Source organism: Capsicum annuum, chromosome 4 (genome assembly GCF_002878395.1).
Source record: "Capsicum annuum cultivar UCD-10X-F1 chromosome 4, UCD10Xv1.1, whole genome shotgun sequence".
NCBI lineage: Eukaryota > Viridiplantae > Streptophyta > Magnoliopsida > Solanales > Solanaceae > Capsicum > Capsicum annuum.
In genome coordinates, this window is record NC_061114.1 from 176,506,318 (window position 1) to 176,524,327 (window position 18,010).

The following is an 18,010-nucleotide window of genomic DNA, read 5'->3' on the forward strand; positions in this document are numbered from 1 at the left end:
TGAGTTATGGTGGATGAACAATTGATATTTGCATAATATGAGGGGGATGCACAAGCCATATAATTAACCTATTGGATGAAGCACAAGTAGTTCTTCAAAAATATAAGAGAGAAAAAGAGCATTAATACTACTCATAACACAGCCAGCTACAATACTTGTCAGTTGCCATTTTAGTTAATGACTGGCACTAATAAAACTTGATGGTGTTAGCCAAAATGGGTAAACGCCTGATAGATTACATTTTTATCATGTAAAACTATTCAACTTTATATATTTAACAGTAAATATTCCATGGACAGCTAGTTCATTTTTTGGTAACTAAGAAATCCCTGGACAAATAGCACATAAATCAAAACTCAACTATTACTGGAAAATCCATTGACATCTCATTGTGAATCCAACTACTGGATTCCTTATGCTCATGGAATGGGACTTATTTTTGATGAATTTTTTGAGGTTTGCATTTTATAATAAAATATTTTTCTCAGTTCACTTATATACACTAACAATGTAAATGCAATTCAACATGTTGGAAAAGTAACATAAGGTTGCTAATTCAACTTATTATGTGTACATGTAATTATCTTTTTTAATAAAATGATAGTGTAAAATATATTAACACTATCAAAGCAACAATAACAACAACAACAACATACCTAGTGTAATTCCACAAGAGAAGTCTCGAAGGTAAAGTGTACGCAGACCTTACTTCTAACTCATAGAAATAGAAAGGATGGATATAGTGGTAAACCTAGTCTCAGACTATCCAATTCATGTTCTTCTAGTCAGAAGGATCACCACCGTTATACATTGATAGCGGATTAAGTGACCCACCTATATATTCTATGTCCAAGTGTTGAGATGCTTAAGTAATGGTCCCCTATTACTAAAAATCCTAATATAATTAGAATGAAATTTCAAAGAAGAAATCAGCAGAAATTTCAATGTATATGCTAACCCAGTCCTTGAGGAACCTAAGGGAAACGCGGAAAAGCTTAAAAAAATTTCGCAGAATGAAACTAAAAGTGAATAACACAAATCTCAAGATTGCTAAAGAAATTAATTTTCGGACCTCAATTGAGCAATTGGCAGAAGAAGAGTTCAAAACACCAAGCAGTTACCTGGGAAGTGCTGAAGCTGAAACAGAAAATTGAGGTTAAGGGAGAGTAGCAATTGTAGGAAACATATTTTATTTCAAAAATAATTTATATTTAAAATATGTTGAAAAATCCATGTCATTTATATGTATTTTAGAAGCCAAATATGTTACTTGGAAAAATGGCAAAATGGAAGAAGCTTGGCAACATGCATGTTTGGTTTTAACACATGTCTTGATACTTGTCATCTTGCATGGAAATAGTTAGACAAATGTATGGACACTTGTCAACTTTTTAAGCCTTGTAAATTACTATAAATAGACTACTTTGTTGCCATAATGCTGTAACTAACATTCTTTTTCCTTTCAAGTTTCATTACTCCTTTTCATTCCTTTCACTTCTTTTATTATTATTATATAATTAATTAAAAAAGGGTTCTATTAATTATATTACTATCTAAGTTAACTTGTTGGTATTTGTGTTAATAATTTTGTTGATTCCTGTATCCTCTGATTAATTAGAAAAGATTTATTTATCTCAGAACATCTTTTAATTAATCAGGAAAGTGCTTATTTAATCTTAGAAAAACATTTCACACTGTGAAAATAGTATTTTAGGTACTAGCACGACTAAGTATAATTAATAAATTACTTAAAATAATATCGTTATTATATTTATTCAATATTCAGTATTATTAATTTGTCAAAAGTAATTATATTATTGTTACTGTTATTATATTGATTATTAAAAGTAATATTATTATAAACTGTTATAATTATTATATCGGTTATAAAATTATTATTTTAGTATTATTATTTATTATATTCTGTTGTACTTCTATTATTATTATTATTATTTTGTTAACAGTTAAATAATATTGTTATTATTATTTTACCGTCTTCCCTAACAATCTAAGAAACTATGGCATATATTATTGATTCTAAGACCGTTCATAATAATGATGTTGGTGTTGCTCTGACTGCTTTCATTCCAGCCAATTTTTCAGAAATTATGATACTGCAGATTACAAATATAAAAATAAATTTGATTACATGCCTAATGCTAATAATAAAATTGTCATAGAAGATGCATTTCAATGCAAGAGAATATGTGAAAGAAATGACAATTCCGTTAAGTCAAAATTAAATTTGACATAAACGGATGATATAATTATTGCGGTCATTTCAAAAATAATTGTTGAGACCAATGTGAGAAATTGGGTGGTAGACTCTGGTGCTACTGGGTATTCAAATGTAGATTCAGTAGATTCATATGCATCCGCCTGTATCCGCAGATGAAGATGAGGATTTAGCTTCTTCGGGAGATTATGGAACAACGGATTCTTATTCTTTTGATGTATAAATAAAAATAATTTTATATCATACACCCAAGTTGAGAAAGAAGAAGAAATTGTTTATCTTATGACCTCGAGAACTGTTCAAGTTCTTGAAAAAGACAAAGTTCTTCTCAAACTCACATCTGGTAAAACCTTGGCATTGAGTAATGTGTTGTATGTTCCTAATATCAGAATTAATTTGATTTTTGTGGCATTATTAGGAAATGTTGGAATAAAAGTTATATTTGAAAATAATGAGGTCATATTAACTAAAAATGATATTCTTATTAGAAATGGACCTTGTAATCGTGGAATTTATGTATTTAATATTATCAATGATAATGCATCAGTTTCTGCTTATACAACTGAGCTTGTTTATTTATGGCATGCTAGATTAGGACAAGTTAATATTAAATAATAAAGAATATGCAATTACTTGGTTTAATATCTGGTTTGGATTTCAGTAATTTCGATAAATGTGAAATATGTGTTGAAACTAAAATAACTAAAAAGTCATGTTTTTCATTTAATAGAGAAATTGAACTGTTATCTTTAATTCATACTGATTTGGGTGATTTAAAACAAACTATGACTAGAGGTGGTAAAAGATATTATGTGACTTTTATTGATGATTTCTCTAGATTTACTAAGTTATATTTGCTTAGAAATAAAGATGATGCATTTGATGCTTTTGTGTCTTATAAATCTGAAGTTGAAAATCAGCTTAGTAGAAAAATCAAGAGAATTAGATCTGATAGAGGTGAAGAATATGTATCTTTAAATATTTTTTGTGAAAAAGAATGTATTATTCATGAAGTAACTTCGCTGAAAGAAAAAATAGGACATTGAAAGAAATGATGAACTCTATGTTAATTAGCTCTAATGCACCTGATAATTTGTGGGGTGAAGCTATTTTATCTGCATGTCATTTACAGAATAGAATTCCTCATAAAAGAACTGGCAAAGCCCCTTATGAATTGTGGAAAGGTTATAAATCTAATTTGAAATATTTAAAAATGTGGGGTTGTCTTGCTAAAGTTCTTCTTCCTGAACCTAAAAAGAGGAAAGTAGGTCCTAAATCTGTTGATTGCACGCTTATTGGATATGCTGAACATAATATTGCATATAGATTTCTTGTATTGAAAAGTGATGTACTTGATAGTAATACTACAATTGAGACAAAAAAATGTTGAATTCTTTGAACATATTTTTCCTCTGTGTGATAAAATCTTTCATGCACCTGTTGAAAGAGAAAATGAATCAATCTTTAATATTGAGGAATTGAGAAGGAGTAAAAGGCCTACAAAAGAATATTTTTCTTATGAAAATGATTTTCAAATTTTTCTTGTTGATAATGAACCATCAAATTATTTTGAAGTTGTATCTTCTTCTGATGCTAAATTTTGGAAAGAAGCAATAAAAAATGAACTTGATTCAATTATGAAAAATAATACATGGGTTTTAACTAACTTACCTCCTGTTGTAAAATTGATTGGTTGTAAATGAATTTTCAAAAAGAAATTTAATCCGGATGAATCGATTGATAAATATAAAGGTCGGTTAGTAGCTAAAGAATTTTCTCAAAAACAAATTATTGATTATTTTGATACATTTGCACCAGTAATAAAAATTGATTCTATTCGAGTATTAATCATTTTGGCATCAATTCATAAATTTTTTATCCATCAAATGGATGTAAAAACAACTTTCTTAAATGGCGATTTAGAAAAAGAAATTTATATGGTTCAACCTGAAGGATGAGTGATTTCTGGACAAAAAAATAAAATTTGTAAATTAATTAAATCCCTTTATGACCTTAAACAAGCTCCTAAACAGTGGCATGAGAAATTTGATCAAGTGTTAATAAAAGACGATTTTTTTTTCTGTTGAGGTAGATAAATGTGTTTATACAAAAATAGTAGACAATGATTATGTAATAATTTGTTTTTCTATTGATGACATGCTTATAATTGGTACATGTATAAATATTGTGGAATGTACTAAATTATTTTTGTTTACTAACTTTGATATGAAAGATCTGGGTGAAGTGAATATGATATTGGGAATTAAAGTTATAAGGAGTGGAGATGAAATAATGTTGTCACAAGAGCATTATGTGGAAAAACTTCTTAAGAAATTTGAATTTTGGGAGGTAACTCCAGTAGCTACTCCTTATGATGCTAATTCTAAATTAAAAAAGAATTGTGGTGACCCAGTAGCTTAGTCTAAATATGCACAAATTATTGGGAGTCTGATGCATTTAATGAATTTTACTAGGCAAGATGTAGCCTATGTTATGTGTAGACTGAGTAGATATACTCATAATCTCAATAATGAGCATTGGTCTGCATTAATGAGATTAATGAAATATTTGAGAGGAACCATGAATTACGGTATCTTGTATAATGGATTTCTTTCAACTTTAGAAGGGTATTGTGATACAAGTTGGATCTTTGATTCAGATGAGACAAAATCCACTAGTGGTTATGTATTCACCTTAGGTGGTGGTGCAGTATCATGCAAATCAGCTAAGCAGACGATCATTACTAGATCAACTATGAAATCAGAGTTTGTGGCTCTGGAGTTAGCTGGTACTAAGACTGAATGGCTAAGAATTTTTTTAGCAAATATCCATTTTAAAAAAGGATGATCTGTCGCCTCATATTCCTTTTAAAAAGGATGATCTGGTGCCTCATGTGTATATACATTATGCTTGTCAAGCCGCAATTGCTATTGTGAAGAATAAATCTTACAATTGTAAAAGTAGACACATGAAATTGAGGCATGATGTTATTAAGAAATTGTTGAAAAATGGAATAATTTTCATTAATTATGTGAAATCAGAATTGAATTCGACCGATTCACTGACTAAACTCGAGGGAAGAAAGTTAATTCTTCAAACATCAAAAGAGATGGGGTTAAGGCCAATATGATTGTCAATAGAGATGGTAACTCAACCTATGTGATTGGAGATCCCATGAAGTAGGTTCATATGGGTAATAACAAGTCGATATGGACTCTTCGCATTTATTGAGAGTGCTTGAACTGCTAATAAAATTGAGGGATGAGTTATTAACTCTTAATAAATTCATAATCCTTATGGATGTTATATTTAAAGCAGTGTACACTTGATGAATTAACCTATATGAGAAGTAGAATGAGGTCGTTCCCATGAGACTTTTGGCCCTAGTCTCTAGAGCTCTCATGAATACCAGGCATGCGCATGGCCTATTGACGCAAAACCGCATTGAACAACAAAATTACGGTCAAAATGTGATTGATAAAATATCTGGCTTACAGCAAGAATTATTTGGTTCATAGAACTATTATATTTCACCGATAATTCTGTAAGTTAAATTTTATTGGTCTAAGTTTGGTTCATAGTGCAGAAAACACCAAAACTACTACATTTTGTCCATGCCAATCCAATAAATTAAAAGGTTTTTTCCTATAAATTATTTTGAAATGATGTGGGAATTGTAGGAAACATATTTTATTTCAAAAATAATTTATATTTAAAATATGTTGAAAAATCCATGTCATTTATATGTATTTTAGAAGCCAAATATGTTACTTGGAGAAATGGCAAAATGGAAGAAACTTGGCAACATGTATGTTTGATTTTAACACATGTCTTGATACTTGTCATCTTGTATGGAAATAGTTAGACAAGTGTATGGACACTTGTCAACTTTTTAAGCTTTGTAAATTACTATAAATAGGCTACTTTATTGCCATAATGATGTAACTAACATTCTTTTTCCTTTCAAGTTTTATTACTCCTTTTCATTCCTTTCACTTCTTTTATTATTATTATATGATTAATTAAAAAGGGGTTCTATTAATTATATCACTATTTAAGTTAATTTATTGGTATTTGTGTTAATAATTTTGTTGATTCCTTTATCCTTTGGTTAATTAAGGAAGATTTATTTATCTCAGAACATCCTCTAATTAATTAGGGAAGTTTTTGTTTAATCCTAAGGAAACATTTCACACTGCGAAAATAGTTTTTTAGGATAGTGCCTAACATGACTCAAATATAATTAATAAATTACTTAAAATAATATCGTTATTATATTTATTCAATATTCAGTATTATTAATTTTTCAAAAGTAATTATATTACTGTTACTGTTATTATATTGATTATTAGAAGTAATATTATTATATACTGTTATAATTATTATATCGGTTATAATATTATTATTTTAGTATTATTATTTATTATATTTTGTTGTACTTCTATTATTATTATTATTATTATTTTTTGTTAACAGTTAAATAATATTGTTATTATTATTTTATCGTCTTCCCCAACAGTAATTACCTGGGAGGTGCTAAAGCTAAGACATCGGAGTAGCAGTAGCCGATCGGAGAGTAGCAATTACTGGAGCGGAGAGTAGCAATTACTGGAGTCGATAGGTTTTGGGGGGAAATGAAAGAGAGATGGGTCGTTTTGGGGGAAATTAATAGCCAATTAAAAAAATGAGGGGAAATATTTTTTTCGATGTAAAAAGGAGGCAACACTTAGTGTTATTTTTTTTTTATGAATAGCGGAGTTTAAAACCCCTGCGAATCTATAAATTTTAGCAACACATGTTTAACTCTGCGTTAAATATAATTTTATAAAAATTAAAATAACCCTCGCAGTTAGACTCGTTTTTTATAGTGATTGTTGTTTGGCCAGACTAAAACAAATATAATCCCAGAAAACATTCAAAAGAAGAGGTCTAGTACTAATTATTCTAGAAAGCATTTGTAGATCGAAGGAACATTAGGATCAATTGAGTTAGCAAATCTAATACGTGACCAACATGGTTGTGGTGCAGCGGATGGGGCTGCTCAATCCTTAACCAGAGGTCGAGGGTTCGATTCTGAGCATGGAGAAAATTCTGTTGGGAGTGCTACCCCCAAATGAGGCCCTACACAGTGTGAATCTAAATTAGTCGGGCTTCAATATAGGTACCAAACACCGAATGAAAACAAAAAAAAATCTAATATATGACTATGCTTCAAGCTTTTTTCAGTTTGTCTTTCAATTTGGCTCCTCATTCGAGAACTTCAAAGTAGCTCTATATTTCATTCATATCCCAATTCCATTTTATTTAATATCGAGTTGCATTAATTTAGACTTCAAAGTAACTCTGTATTTCATTGCATTAATTTATCATATTATTTCTTGCATTAAAAGCAGACTATATCACTAGTTATAGAGAATTAAAGGAATAAAATAAAATAATAAATATTATTTTCTTTATAGATACTAAAAGAAAATTAAATATTTTGCCACTAATGTAGATCATAGATATAGAGAAGAAAAATATTTTAGGATACTCTTAGTCAAAAACTAAAAGTAAATATTCTATCATTTTTAAATCACAAAGTACAAGGAAATTGAATTTTAATATTCCGCCTCAAACTCGAGTTGGTTTATGTATTCAATTTGAGTTTGTCAAATGCGCTAGTCTTTTTGAGATCTTTCTGAGAAACTAAAATATTTTAAGATATTATTACTGTGTTGCTATTTATGTAGTTCTTTTCTTCCTCACCATTTTTCTATTTTTGAACTTTGAAACAATGCTAGGGAATACACAAATTCTTACACAAATACAAACTCAATAACCATGTACATTCAATTGTTCCAAAACAAAGATGCACGTTAAATAAATAGAAAAGTATCAAATACTTTAATTGTCCGAGTTTGATTTTTTAAAAAAATTATATTATCCATCTTAATTTAGACTATAAGTATACCAAGAACATATAATATCAAAAAAATTACTTCCAAATTAAGTATCTCAACGTCAAAAATATCCCTTAAAGTTTAGTGGTTTTAGCGCCAAAAGATTCCCTCGCTTTAGTGTTTTTTAAGGATTGGGTGGTTAATTTTCTTATTCTAATTTTTTTTAAAATCTTTATTCATAAAAAAAAGAAAAAGAAAAATCTCACCAAAGAATATTGTACAAGGAGGCTATCATTCACTTTCAATATGTGGAGGAAATATCATTTTCCAAACCTCAATAATGTTAGGGGGAAAATGGAATTGACTCTAAACAACAATAATGATGATTTTCATCAATGAAGGTTTGTGGGCCTCACATTAATGAATTTAAATATTAAATTAAATAAAATATTTGTTTAAATAATAAAGATGAAGTAAAGATGGAGAATTTATTTATTAAACTCAATCTTTAGCAAAAATATTTTTAAAAATCGATCGACATTCATCTACCATCTGTATATTGCAATAAAACAATACAATAATAGAGACATCAAAATCATACAATTGAATCTAATCTTTACACACAAAAATTTTCTTAAAATCGTCCGACACTCATCTACCACTTGTAAACAATAAACAAAATAATATGATAATAGATATCAAAATAATAGAACTAAACCTAACCTTTACGTAAAAAAATTTCTCAAAGCTAACCAATATTTATCTATCACCTGTAAACTACAACAAAATAATACTCTAAAGTGATATAAAAACAATACAATTAAACTTAAATTTTAAACACAAAAATTTCTCAAAGTCAATTGAGATTCATCTACGAATTGTAAACTAGTACAAAATAATAAACTAATAGAGATATTACGATAATACAATTAAACCTAACCTTTATCTAAAAAAAAAAAATCAAAGGCGACCCACATTCATCTAGCATCTGTAAATTAAAATAAAACAATAAGATAATAAAGATATCAAAACAATACGATCAAACCTAGCTTTTACACAAAAAAAGTTTCAAAGTCAACCGATATTCATCTATGACCTGTAAATTAAGCATCCACGTCTAGACATGTAATCGAATTAATATACATGAGTATCATTTATATTCTCTCAATAGATAAACTAGTTTGTTCTCTAGTTTAACGCACATCTCAATATTTATAGAAGTATTTCCTTAATAGAGTCGTATTTTAGAAGTATTTTTCTAATTGAACAGTAGAAAGAAAAATATTAATTAATTCTCCTACCATATTTTGTAGGGGTCCCATATATTTTAGAAGTCTAGTAGAAAGGAAATATTTATTAATTCTCCTACCATATATTTTAGGAATCTCATATATTTTATTAAGTCTAATTAATATAATAAAAAATAATTAAATAATAAATGAAAAAAAATAATGAAAAGAGATTTGTCTAAAGAAAAGTCTTTTAATGAAAGGTAAAAAGTTCAAATCACTTTTCTAAGTGCCTTTACACTTTTAATATATTATAAATTATAAGTTATAGATATAAGTTATAGATATAAATATAGATATAGATTATACAAAATAGTTATGATAGAAAATTGGAGCCTAGTGCGTAAGCATAGATTTACAAAAAGTAGAGTCCTAACGAATTAAAAGTATCGGAACTCTCATGGGTTAAAAATGAGTCTTTACATGTTAAAAGATAAGAGTTGATTTTAGACCAATAAAATGCTAAATGATTGTGATTATTTTGCCTAAATTTGATCATAATTGTGAAAAGATTTTCATAGCCATATTTTAATTTTACTCCCTTCATTTTAAATTATTTATCCCAAATTTTCTAATTTGATTTCTCATTTTACTTATCTTTTTTCATTAATCAAGAAGAGACCATTTTTTTTTTCATGTTTTACCTTTGCATTAATTATTTTTTATTAAAATATAAATATTATTTAATAGGAAAACTATGGTAAACTAGGCATGTTATCAATTATTTTTCTTAATCAATGTGTCATCTCAATTTGAGACGGATAATTTGGGACGGAGGGAGTATCATGCTTTCCCAAATAAGTTTCCCTCTGAAATATATTAATAAATTTAGTAACCTTTTCCTATTCTGTAAATATATTGAACAACTAAAATTGATTTGTACAACAATAATTAATGAATGTAAAAGATTTCTACATAAAATCTAAAAATTATACATTTACTTACACTTACAAAATAAATAATGTGTATTTAATACTATGACTTTCCTTTTAATAAAAATGTATAGATAAATTTATATTTCACTTCAACTTTTACTGGTGCAATTTAAATATATTTATTATTTATTCAATTGAAACTTAATGGTTTATCCCAATAAAAACATTTTAACTTTTAATGATATTAATATTTTTTATTACGATGCTCATTAATTGTTTTATAATTTTTCTCACACACATATATGTGTATCTCTCTCTCCCCCCCCCCACCCCAGCCCGCCTCTCTCTCTATATATTTTATAATTTTATATTCCTCTATATTAGTCTACTAAAGAGTGGATAAAAATTTTACATTGAAAAAGATATCATCCAATTCAAAAATTTTATTTTAAATTTAAAATAATATCTACAAATAAAATTTAAAATAAATTAATCACAATAATCTTAATTATTTGAAAAGTAGAGTTGATAAATAAAAGCTAAATATGTCATATTTCTATGTTTAAATTCTGAATTATGTCTTAGTCATAATCTTCGTTATTAAATATATTTCTTGATTTTTTTAAATTTATTTCTTGATCAACACAAAAATAATTCTTTGATTTACTCAATTCGAATGATATTATAAATATTGATTGTTATACAATATTATTTTTATTTGATAAAATTTGAACTATTATTTTAATTTCTTAGTAACACACAATTGTAATACAATTCAAGAAATAAAGAATGTCAAACTCTTTCTTAAAATAGAAAGTGTTATGATTCGATTTGGATCATTTTTTTTTTATTAAAATCAAAACTAAAGTAATTTAGTCAATTTTAAAATTTTAAAATAAAATAAAAACTATTAGCCTGGTTTGATAGTCTGGTTTATAACTGGTTAATGATAAATTAATAATTATAAAATAATATGAATAATTATTTCAAATGAATATTAAAAATTAATTAATTGATATCTGCGATTATTAGATAAGGATATTTGAATCTTTGACATTACTTTTCAATATTCTTTCAAAATTTTAGCATTTTATGTTGTTTAATTTTAGAAGTTACTCCATTTAAAAAACCAAAGGATCAATCTATTGAAGTACATCAAAAATCAGTCATATATTATATCACATATAGACAATTAGATTCGAAGTGTTATGTTAGGTCATTTTTTTCAAGAAATAAAATTAAAAATATCGTAGTACATGTAAAATAAGTAGAGTAAACTCAAATTAATGATTATAAGGTATAAAATATTTATATTTAGTTATGAAAATAATATCATATATTCAAATAATTATAAAATTTATATATATAATTTATCGGTTCGATGACAGAAAGCTCATACGTATTTGAATTATTTCTAACTTAAATAAAGAAAGAGATGATTTGGAGGAGAATTTATTCCTCTTTGAATTATGGTTATTTTTAAGTAAAATCAAAATAAATAAATATTAGCGATTTTTTAAATTTAAAATCAAATCAAACAATATATTGATTTCTTAAATTGATTTGATTTAGTATGATTTTTCACCAAGCCATAAACATTCCTATTCACCACATTGTTTGATCTATATGTTTGATCTATATAAAAAAAATACTGTGCAAATTATGTTGTATTATTATTATTATTATTATAAAAAAGATACCCTTTCTTAATATAACTCAGATATACTTTTTTCGACTAATGCGGAAGTGAAAATCATTTTTTAATTTTTTTTTTATTATAATAGAATCCATATATGGGTATATTTAATCCTTCTTGTAATGTTCACAGATATATTTATACTTCTCATACAATATAATTTTATCTTTTATTTTTAATTCGGCGGCTAATTTGGGTCTTAAGTATCTCCCTTATGGATCTATTTGCTTATTATTATTTTAGTAGGAGTTTGACAATGAAAATTAAAATCTTTTGGATTTGGAGTTGGAGTTGGAGTTCTGTTTGGTCATTTCTTTTAGGATTTTTTTTTAAAACTTTTTGAAAGACTTTTTAAATATAATTTTACATCCTCAATTTTTGAAAACTATCAAAATTATTCAACTTAACCAATTTACCTACAAGATACAACCAAATGTGAGAGGAGACAATAATATTGCATTTGTTGTTGGTTGTGCATAACGAGTCACAATAATGGATGGAGTAAGGTTCCGTTATATCATGAGAAGATTTTGAGAAAGAAGAAAAAAAATTGAAGTTTGTCTTCAATTTTGAAGTCTTTTATCCGTAGAAATAGGAAGAGGTGGGTAATGTGGTAGCTAGGCAATTAACTCCAGTTATTGATTGAAATTAATAAGGTGTTTTGTAAAAATAAAAAAAATAAAGTCAATTGTAATAATAAATAAAGTTGAAATTGAAGTTGAAAAAAAGTGAAAACAAGTACCACATTACCCAAAAAAGTGAAAACTTGTTTTCACTTTTCCAAATTTGGAATTGAATTTGAAATTCTCACGGCAAACAATCCAATTTTTACTAAAGTGAAATATTTTTTCGAAGAAAAGTAAAAATCTTTTATGACCAAATGGATTCTTAATTTCTTGTTCTTATTTCATTTTTTCTTTCATTCTTTACTGCAGAAAATTGAGAAATAAAAAAAAAATGTGTGAATGAAAAAATCAAGAGAAAAAAAGAAATTAAAATTATTTTTTTCAGTCATATTGTAATTCAACTTTTTATAACTGAGAAAAAGTTGAGGCATCTATTTTAGATTTTATAGAAGATGAGTGATTGTTGAATTAAAGAAGACAAAAAAATAATATAGGTGAGAATGATCAAATGGGTCTCAGAACTTTGTGAGAGAGGTAAATATATTCCTGTATGAATTTTATTTTATTAAAATAATAAAAATTATTTGTAGCATTCTTTCACTTTCATCAGTTGTATAGATTATATCTGCACCATTTCCGAAGGGTTTATATCCGAGATGAGTTTTTGTATGTTTCTTAACAAAAACAATATTATATCAATATTATCAACATCAGTAACAGACATTATACATAAGTTAAAAATTATACATCACTCAATGCATTTTTTAAGACATACATTTATTATATTAAAAGGGTGATATAATAAAAATTACACATATTATTTATTGCTTCTTATCATGTGTATCAAGTTAATAATGGATAAATATTATTAGATGAGAAAAATATAATCTTAAATCGTAAAAGAGAAACTTAAGACAAAGAAATTAATGCTCTCATTAGCTAATTAAAATGTAAAAAAAAAAAAATTCTAAATCAAATGAGATGTACTAATTAAGCAGCATAATCCCCACCCAATAAGAAAATAAAAATATTAAGCAGCATTATAGTAATTTACAAGATCAATTGAAAAAAAAACATAAACAAATCAAATTGCTCATTAAAATGATATAATCTTGATTTTCATTACTATCCTCGTCAAGTTGAACACTAAATCCTTACGAACAAAGTATAAAATAGTTCTAATTAAAAAATAAATAAACATTTAAATAATATGTGATTGAATTTATATTCCTAGTTTTTAAATCCTACTGAAGTATATATAATACGTTTATATACTTGTTTTGAAAAATATATATAGTACGATTTACAAAAGTACATATATTAAATATGTATAATACTCAAAACAAATATATTTGGCTATGAAAAACAAATGTATAAAATACATTTTTCAGAAATACTCATATTAGAAAATGTATTAACACTCAAAATATTTATAATACTTTATTTTCAGAAAAAGAATGCATTGAACTTTGTGGTTCCTTGTGGAAACTATCAATAATTAATTTCATTAATTATTTTTAATGAATTAGAAATACGATGGAATGGAAGAGCATATTCAATATTTAACAAAAATAAAAGGTAAAAATGTCCGAAAAAAAATTATTTTATAATGTGAACATATGCTTTTTATTATTATGGTCAAATTTGGGTCAAATTTTATGGTCAAAAGGATTTTTCCTTTTAAAAGTTTAATAAATTTAACAATAAGAACCTAAAGATCCAACAATCAAATTTGTATCTCAAATTTCCCTCTTCATAATTGTGTATTCAAACAACCCCAAAATAATAAAAAATGATTACCATTCAGTCCAACTTGGAGATTGAAATAAAATAAACAGGGAACATTTATCAAGATACGTGCGCAGACACTCGAGGGCTAAATACCACCAGACCATCAGCCATTCTTTTATTCTGAAATTTTTTGGATTATGGCAATTTCAAAACTAGGTTCAATGAACCTTCCTAGATTCAAACTTCTTTGGATTATCAATGAAGTTTATTTTAACAAATTATTGGAGCTTGCCTCACTTGGCTCTTCTATAAAATGGGTGGTTAAACTACTCACATGAAAAAGATACATGTATTTTGCATGTATGCTGAGTATTTACCACTTTTAAGTAATTTGTCTTCACCCTTTATTCGTAGCTTTTAAGATCATTAATAAACTGTTCAGTAATTTAGATTTCATGGAGTACCGTTATATTTTCATGTAGTTTCGTCCGTCTAATCAAGGTATAATTCAGTGTGGTTAAATATCAAGTGCGACTAAATAGATATTCACTCCCCCCATACCTAACTCAAGTTTGACATTAGTAACAGTTGCAGTTTGACTTTGATTTTAGTAAGTTGGGACCCCCGGAAGAACATAACAATGGACTGTTTAATCGTAAGAAAACGCCTAAATTTATGTTAACTCTAAAAAAAGAATAATCAATATAATACTAGTGGACAATCTTTTTTGGAGGTCCTAATTAAACCCATAAAATATCCTATTTTGAACTCCAGTGCACGTTACTTCCACGACACTTGCATAAAAAATATGTTTTTATATTTGACTAGCTTGAATCCAATCAGTGGCGGCCGAGGTAGAAGACCAAGCTGAACCGAATAACTAAAAATTGTATTATAAAACTTCAGTACTTATAAAGTTCAAATTTTGACTTTACCTCTTCAAGACAGACTTGTTAATTAGTACTGTATTAGGTTAGCTTTCTTACTATAAAACCTCCTCTGAAGGATTGTTTAACTACATCAAATTAATCGAAATGACAAGTTCAGCAGTAGGAGGGGGAGATAAATACAGAGACTACTTGAGTGATGAAGAAGTCAAAAACACCAAATGGAGAAATGGTCCTCCTAGTTATGATGTTGTTGACAAGCTCTTTGAAGAAGAAAGAACTCGTGTATGTTCTCTTTTTTGTCATCTTACAACTCTTTTTGATTGAATCTAAGCATGTTTAGAAATTAATATAATAACTAGTAAATAGTTCTTCCTCGTGTATATGTGCTTATTTTTTTACAAGTAGCAAATGAATTTGCTATAAACTTTTACTATTATTCGACCATTATGGGAGAGAGATGTGACAGGGTGTGATTGTTTCATTGATCTGTTTTACCCTGTTTAAAGAAAATAAGATCATTCATTATTATTCAAATACAGAAGTTTAACATTATTACAATAGATACTGGATTTACCTTTATATATGTTTAGGTATGGGCAGAAGGATCACTTGAAGAGAAAGTGCAAAGGCTATTAAAGACTTGGGAAATGGAAATAGTCCACAAGGCAGATCCTAATGACCTCAAAACTGTTGATCCAAACAAGTTCACGATTAGTATCAATGGTATACATTCTTATGTGACTGTATTTTTTTTTTTTTTTGAATTTAACTTATATACACTGATAGTATAAAGAATTTTATAGGAAGAAAGGGGTTGACACCGGCAGAATCTGCAAAGCTTGGTGGTAGCTATAATATATTCCTACAAACTTCATTGCCTGAGAATCTTAGAGTGTACAATCCTGATGAAGAAACATTTGAATCATCACAGAAAGTTTTCAGATCCATATTCTTACGAGGATTCGCGATCGAAATCCTCCATGTATATTCAGGACCACCTGAAATTGTGTACAAGTTTAGGCATTGGGGTTACATGGAAGGTCCATTTAAAGGACATGCTGCCACTGGACAACTTGTTGAGCTCTTTGGGATTGGCACTTTTGAAGTACTAAACCAAAAATCATCCTTTTTTTTTTTTTTTTTTAAAGCAGTGGAAACAACTCCTTGCAGAAATGTAAGTTGAGACGGCATACAATAGACCCTTGTGGTCCAGCCCTTTCCTGTACTCCACACATAGTGAGAGCTTTAGTACACCGGATTGCTCTTTATATATATATATATATATATATAATATTTCTGAAATATATAATTGGGTGTTAATTTGTTGAAACAGTTGGACAAAGAGAGTAACAAGATTATCAAGGCAGAGATGTTTTTTGATAGAGGAGAATTGCTTGGAGGCCTTGTGAAAGGAGAAAGCAATGGTGAATCCACAAGTGGGATGACATTGGATGCTTGTCCTTTTATGAAATAAGAGAAACTACTAGCAAAATGTTTGATTATTTTCAACTACTTTCAAGATCTATGAGCATGTTTAATTTTACTAGAAATGTGTAGTTTACTTGAAGCATTCACATGATTTCTTCAATATCTCAAATAAAAAGTACACTCCTGTTCCATGAGCTCCTTTTTCTTGACTAAATATTTATACATTTTACTGTCTTCTACTTATGAAGAGGAGTCTTGGAGTAACTAATACAAAGATTATTTGTACTGGCAATACTTCTTATGCAGTTTAGTATTAGTCGATCTCTTCGGATAGGCCTCATTTGTTAACAATTGATAAAACTCTTAGTCTTAATCCAACCACTTAATGGTTCTAATAATTGTCTAATGCCTCGTTTATTTGCGTCTAAGGAAGATCTTAGTCTTCTTATAACAACTTAATGAATCTGTATGATTAAGATCCTTAATAGAGTTTTAATATCATGAAGATGTTTATTCAAATATTTCTAAAGATGGCGGTTCACTAGTTCTATCAATTCACCAATACTGTCATTATCAATCATGTAATCCCTCGTATCTAGCTACTTGTACATGTATGACTAAGTTTCGTTGATAAAATTTCTTGAACTTGAAAGATTTAGAATGTATTTAGTCTTATATGACCAAGTTCACAAGTAAAGTTAAATGTGGAAGTGTCATCAATTGGGCACAATACCAAGTGACCATGTTTACGGTCTGACTTTGAATGAACATATCTCCTAATATATGGAGAGTTAAAGGATTTACCACCTATAAAATTGGAAGTCTTTGAATCTCCTTTCCAACAGAACAAATTTATTCATCAAGCTGAGTTCTATATTAAGAGTTATGTGAGTTTGAAGACGACACTATTGGCATGATTTCCACTTATGGCCATCATGTGTATATGACTGAGTTGCATCGACTAGACCAATCGGGTTTTGGGAAACATGAGACTATATTTGAGCCTAAAGTATAAGACATTCAAGTGTGCAAAAGTGAAGATAATAGTTTCAAAAATAATAAGATTTGGAAAGTAAATTAATGCGGGACAAAGTGACCTAGTAACGGTAAATGCCATACTTATTTAGATGTCCTACTCATTTCCTTGAAGGTGTTAAAGTGTTGCAAATTTTAACATGACCATTAGTTTCAGACATCAAGAACTATATCTTTTAAAGTGTATAAATCAAGGATCAAAACAAATCGATTTCAATACATTAAGGATTATTTTGATCAGTTTTTCTACTTGTCACCAGCAGAGTGCAAGGCAGAAGAGACAAAAGCATAATTTTGACATAGCAGTTGCTTGTGTTCGTAG

At 27.8% G+C, this 18,010-nt stretch overlaps 1 protein-coding gene across 3 annotated transcripts; it reads left to right on the forward strand.

The window, feature by feature from the left end:
• The first annotated feature begins 15,192 nt into the window (after positions 1–15,192).
• LOC107867729 (pathogen-related protein) lies at positions 15,193–16,847 on the forward strand. 3 transcript variants are annotated; one of them, XM_047410384.1, is made up of 4 exons: positions 15,193–15,507; positions 15,816–15,948; positions 16,029–16,399; positions 16,559–16,847. In XM_047410384.1, exons 1-4 carry the CDS (start codon positions 15,370–15,372, stop codon positions 16,697–16,699), a joined length of 783 nt encoding a protein of 260 aa, XP_047266340.1. In that variant the 5' UTR covers positions 15,193–15,369; the 3' UTR covers positions 16,700–16,847. The 3 variants fall into 3 exon arrangements, 2 of the variants coding, with proteins under 2 accessions (XP_047266340.1, XP_016569592.1); XR_007054294.1 differs by having other exon boundaries at positions 15,195–15,507; positions 16,029–16,461; positions 16,559–16,769; XM_016714106.2 differs by having other exon boundaries at positions 15,200–15,507; positions 16,029–16,330.
• Positions 16,848–18,010: the final 1,163 nt, after the last annotated feature.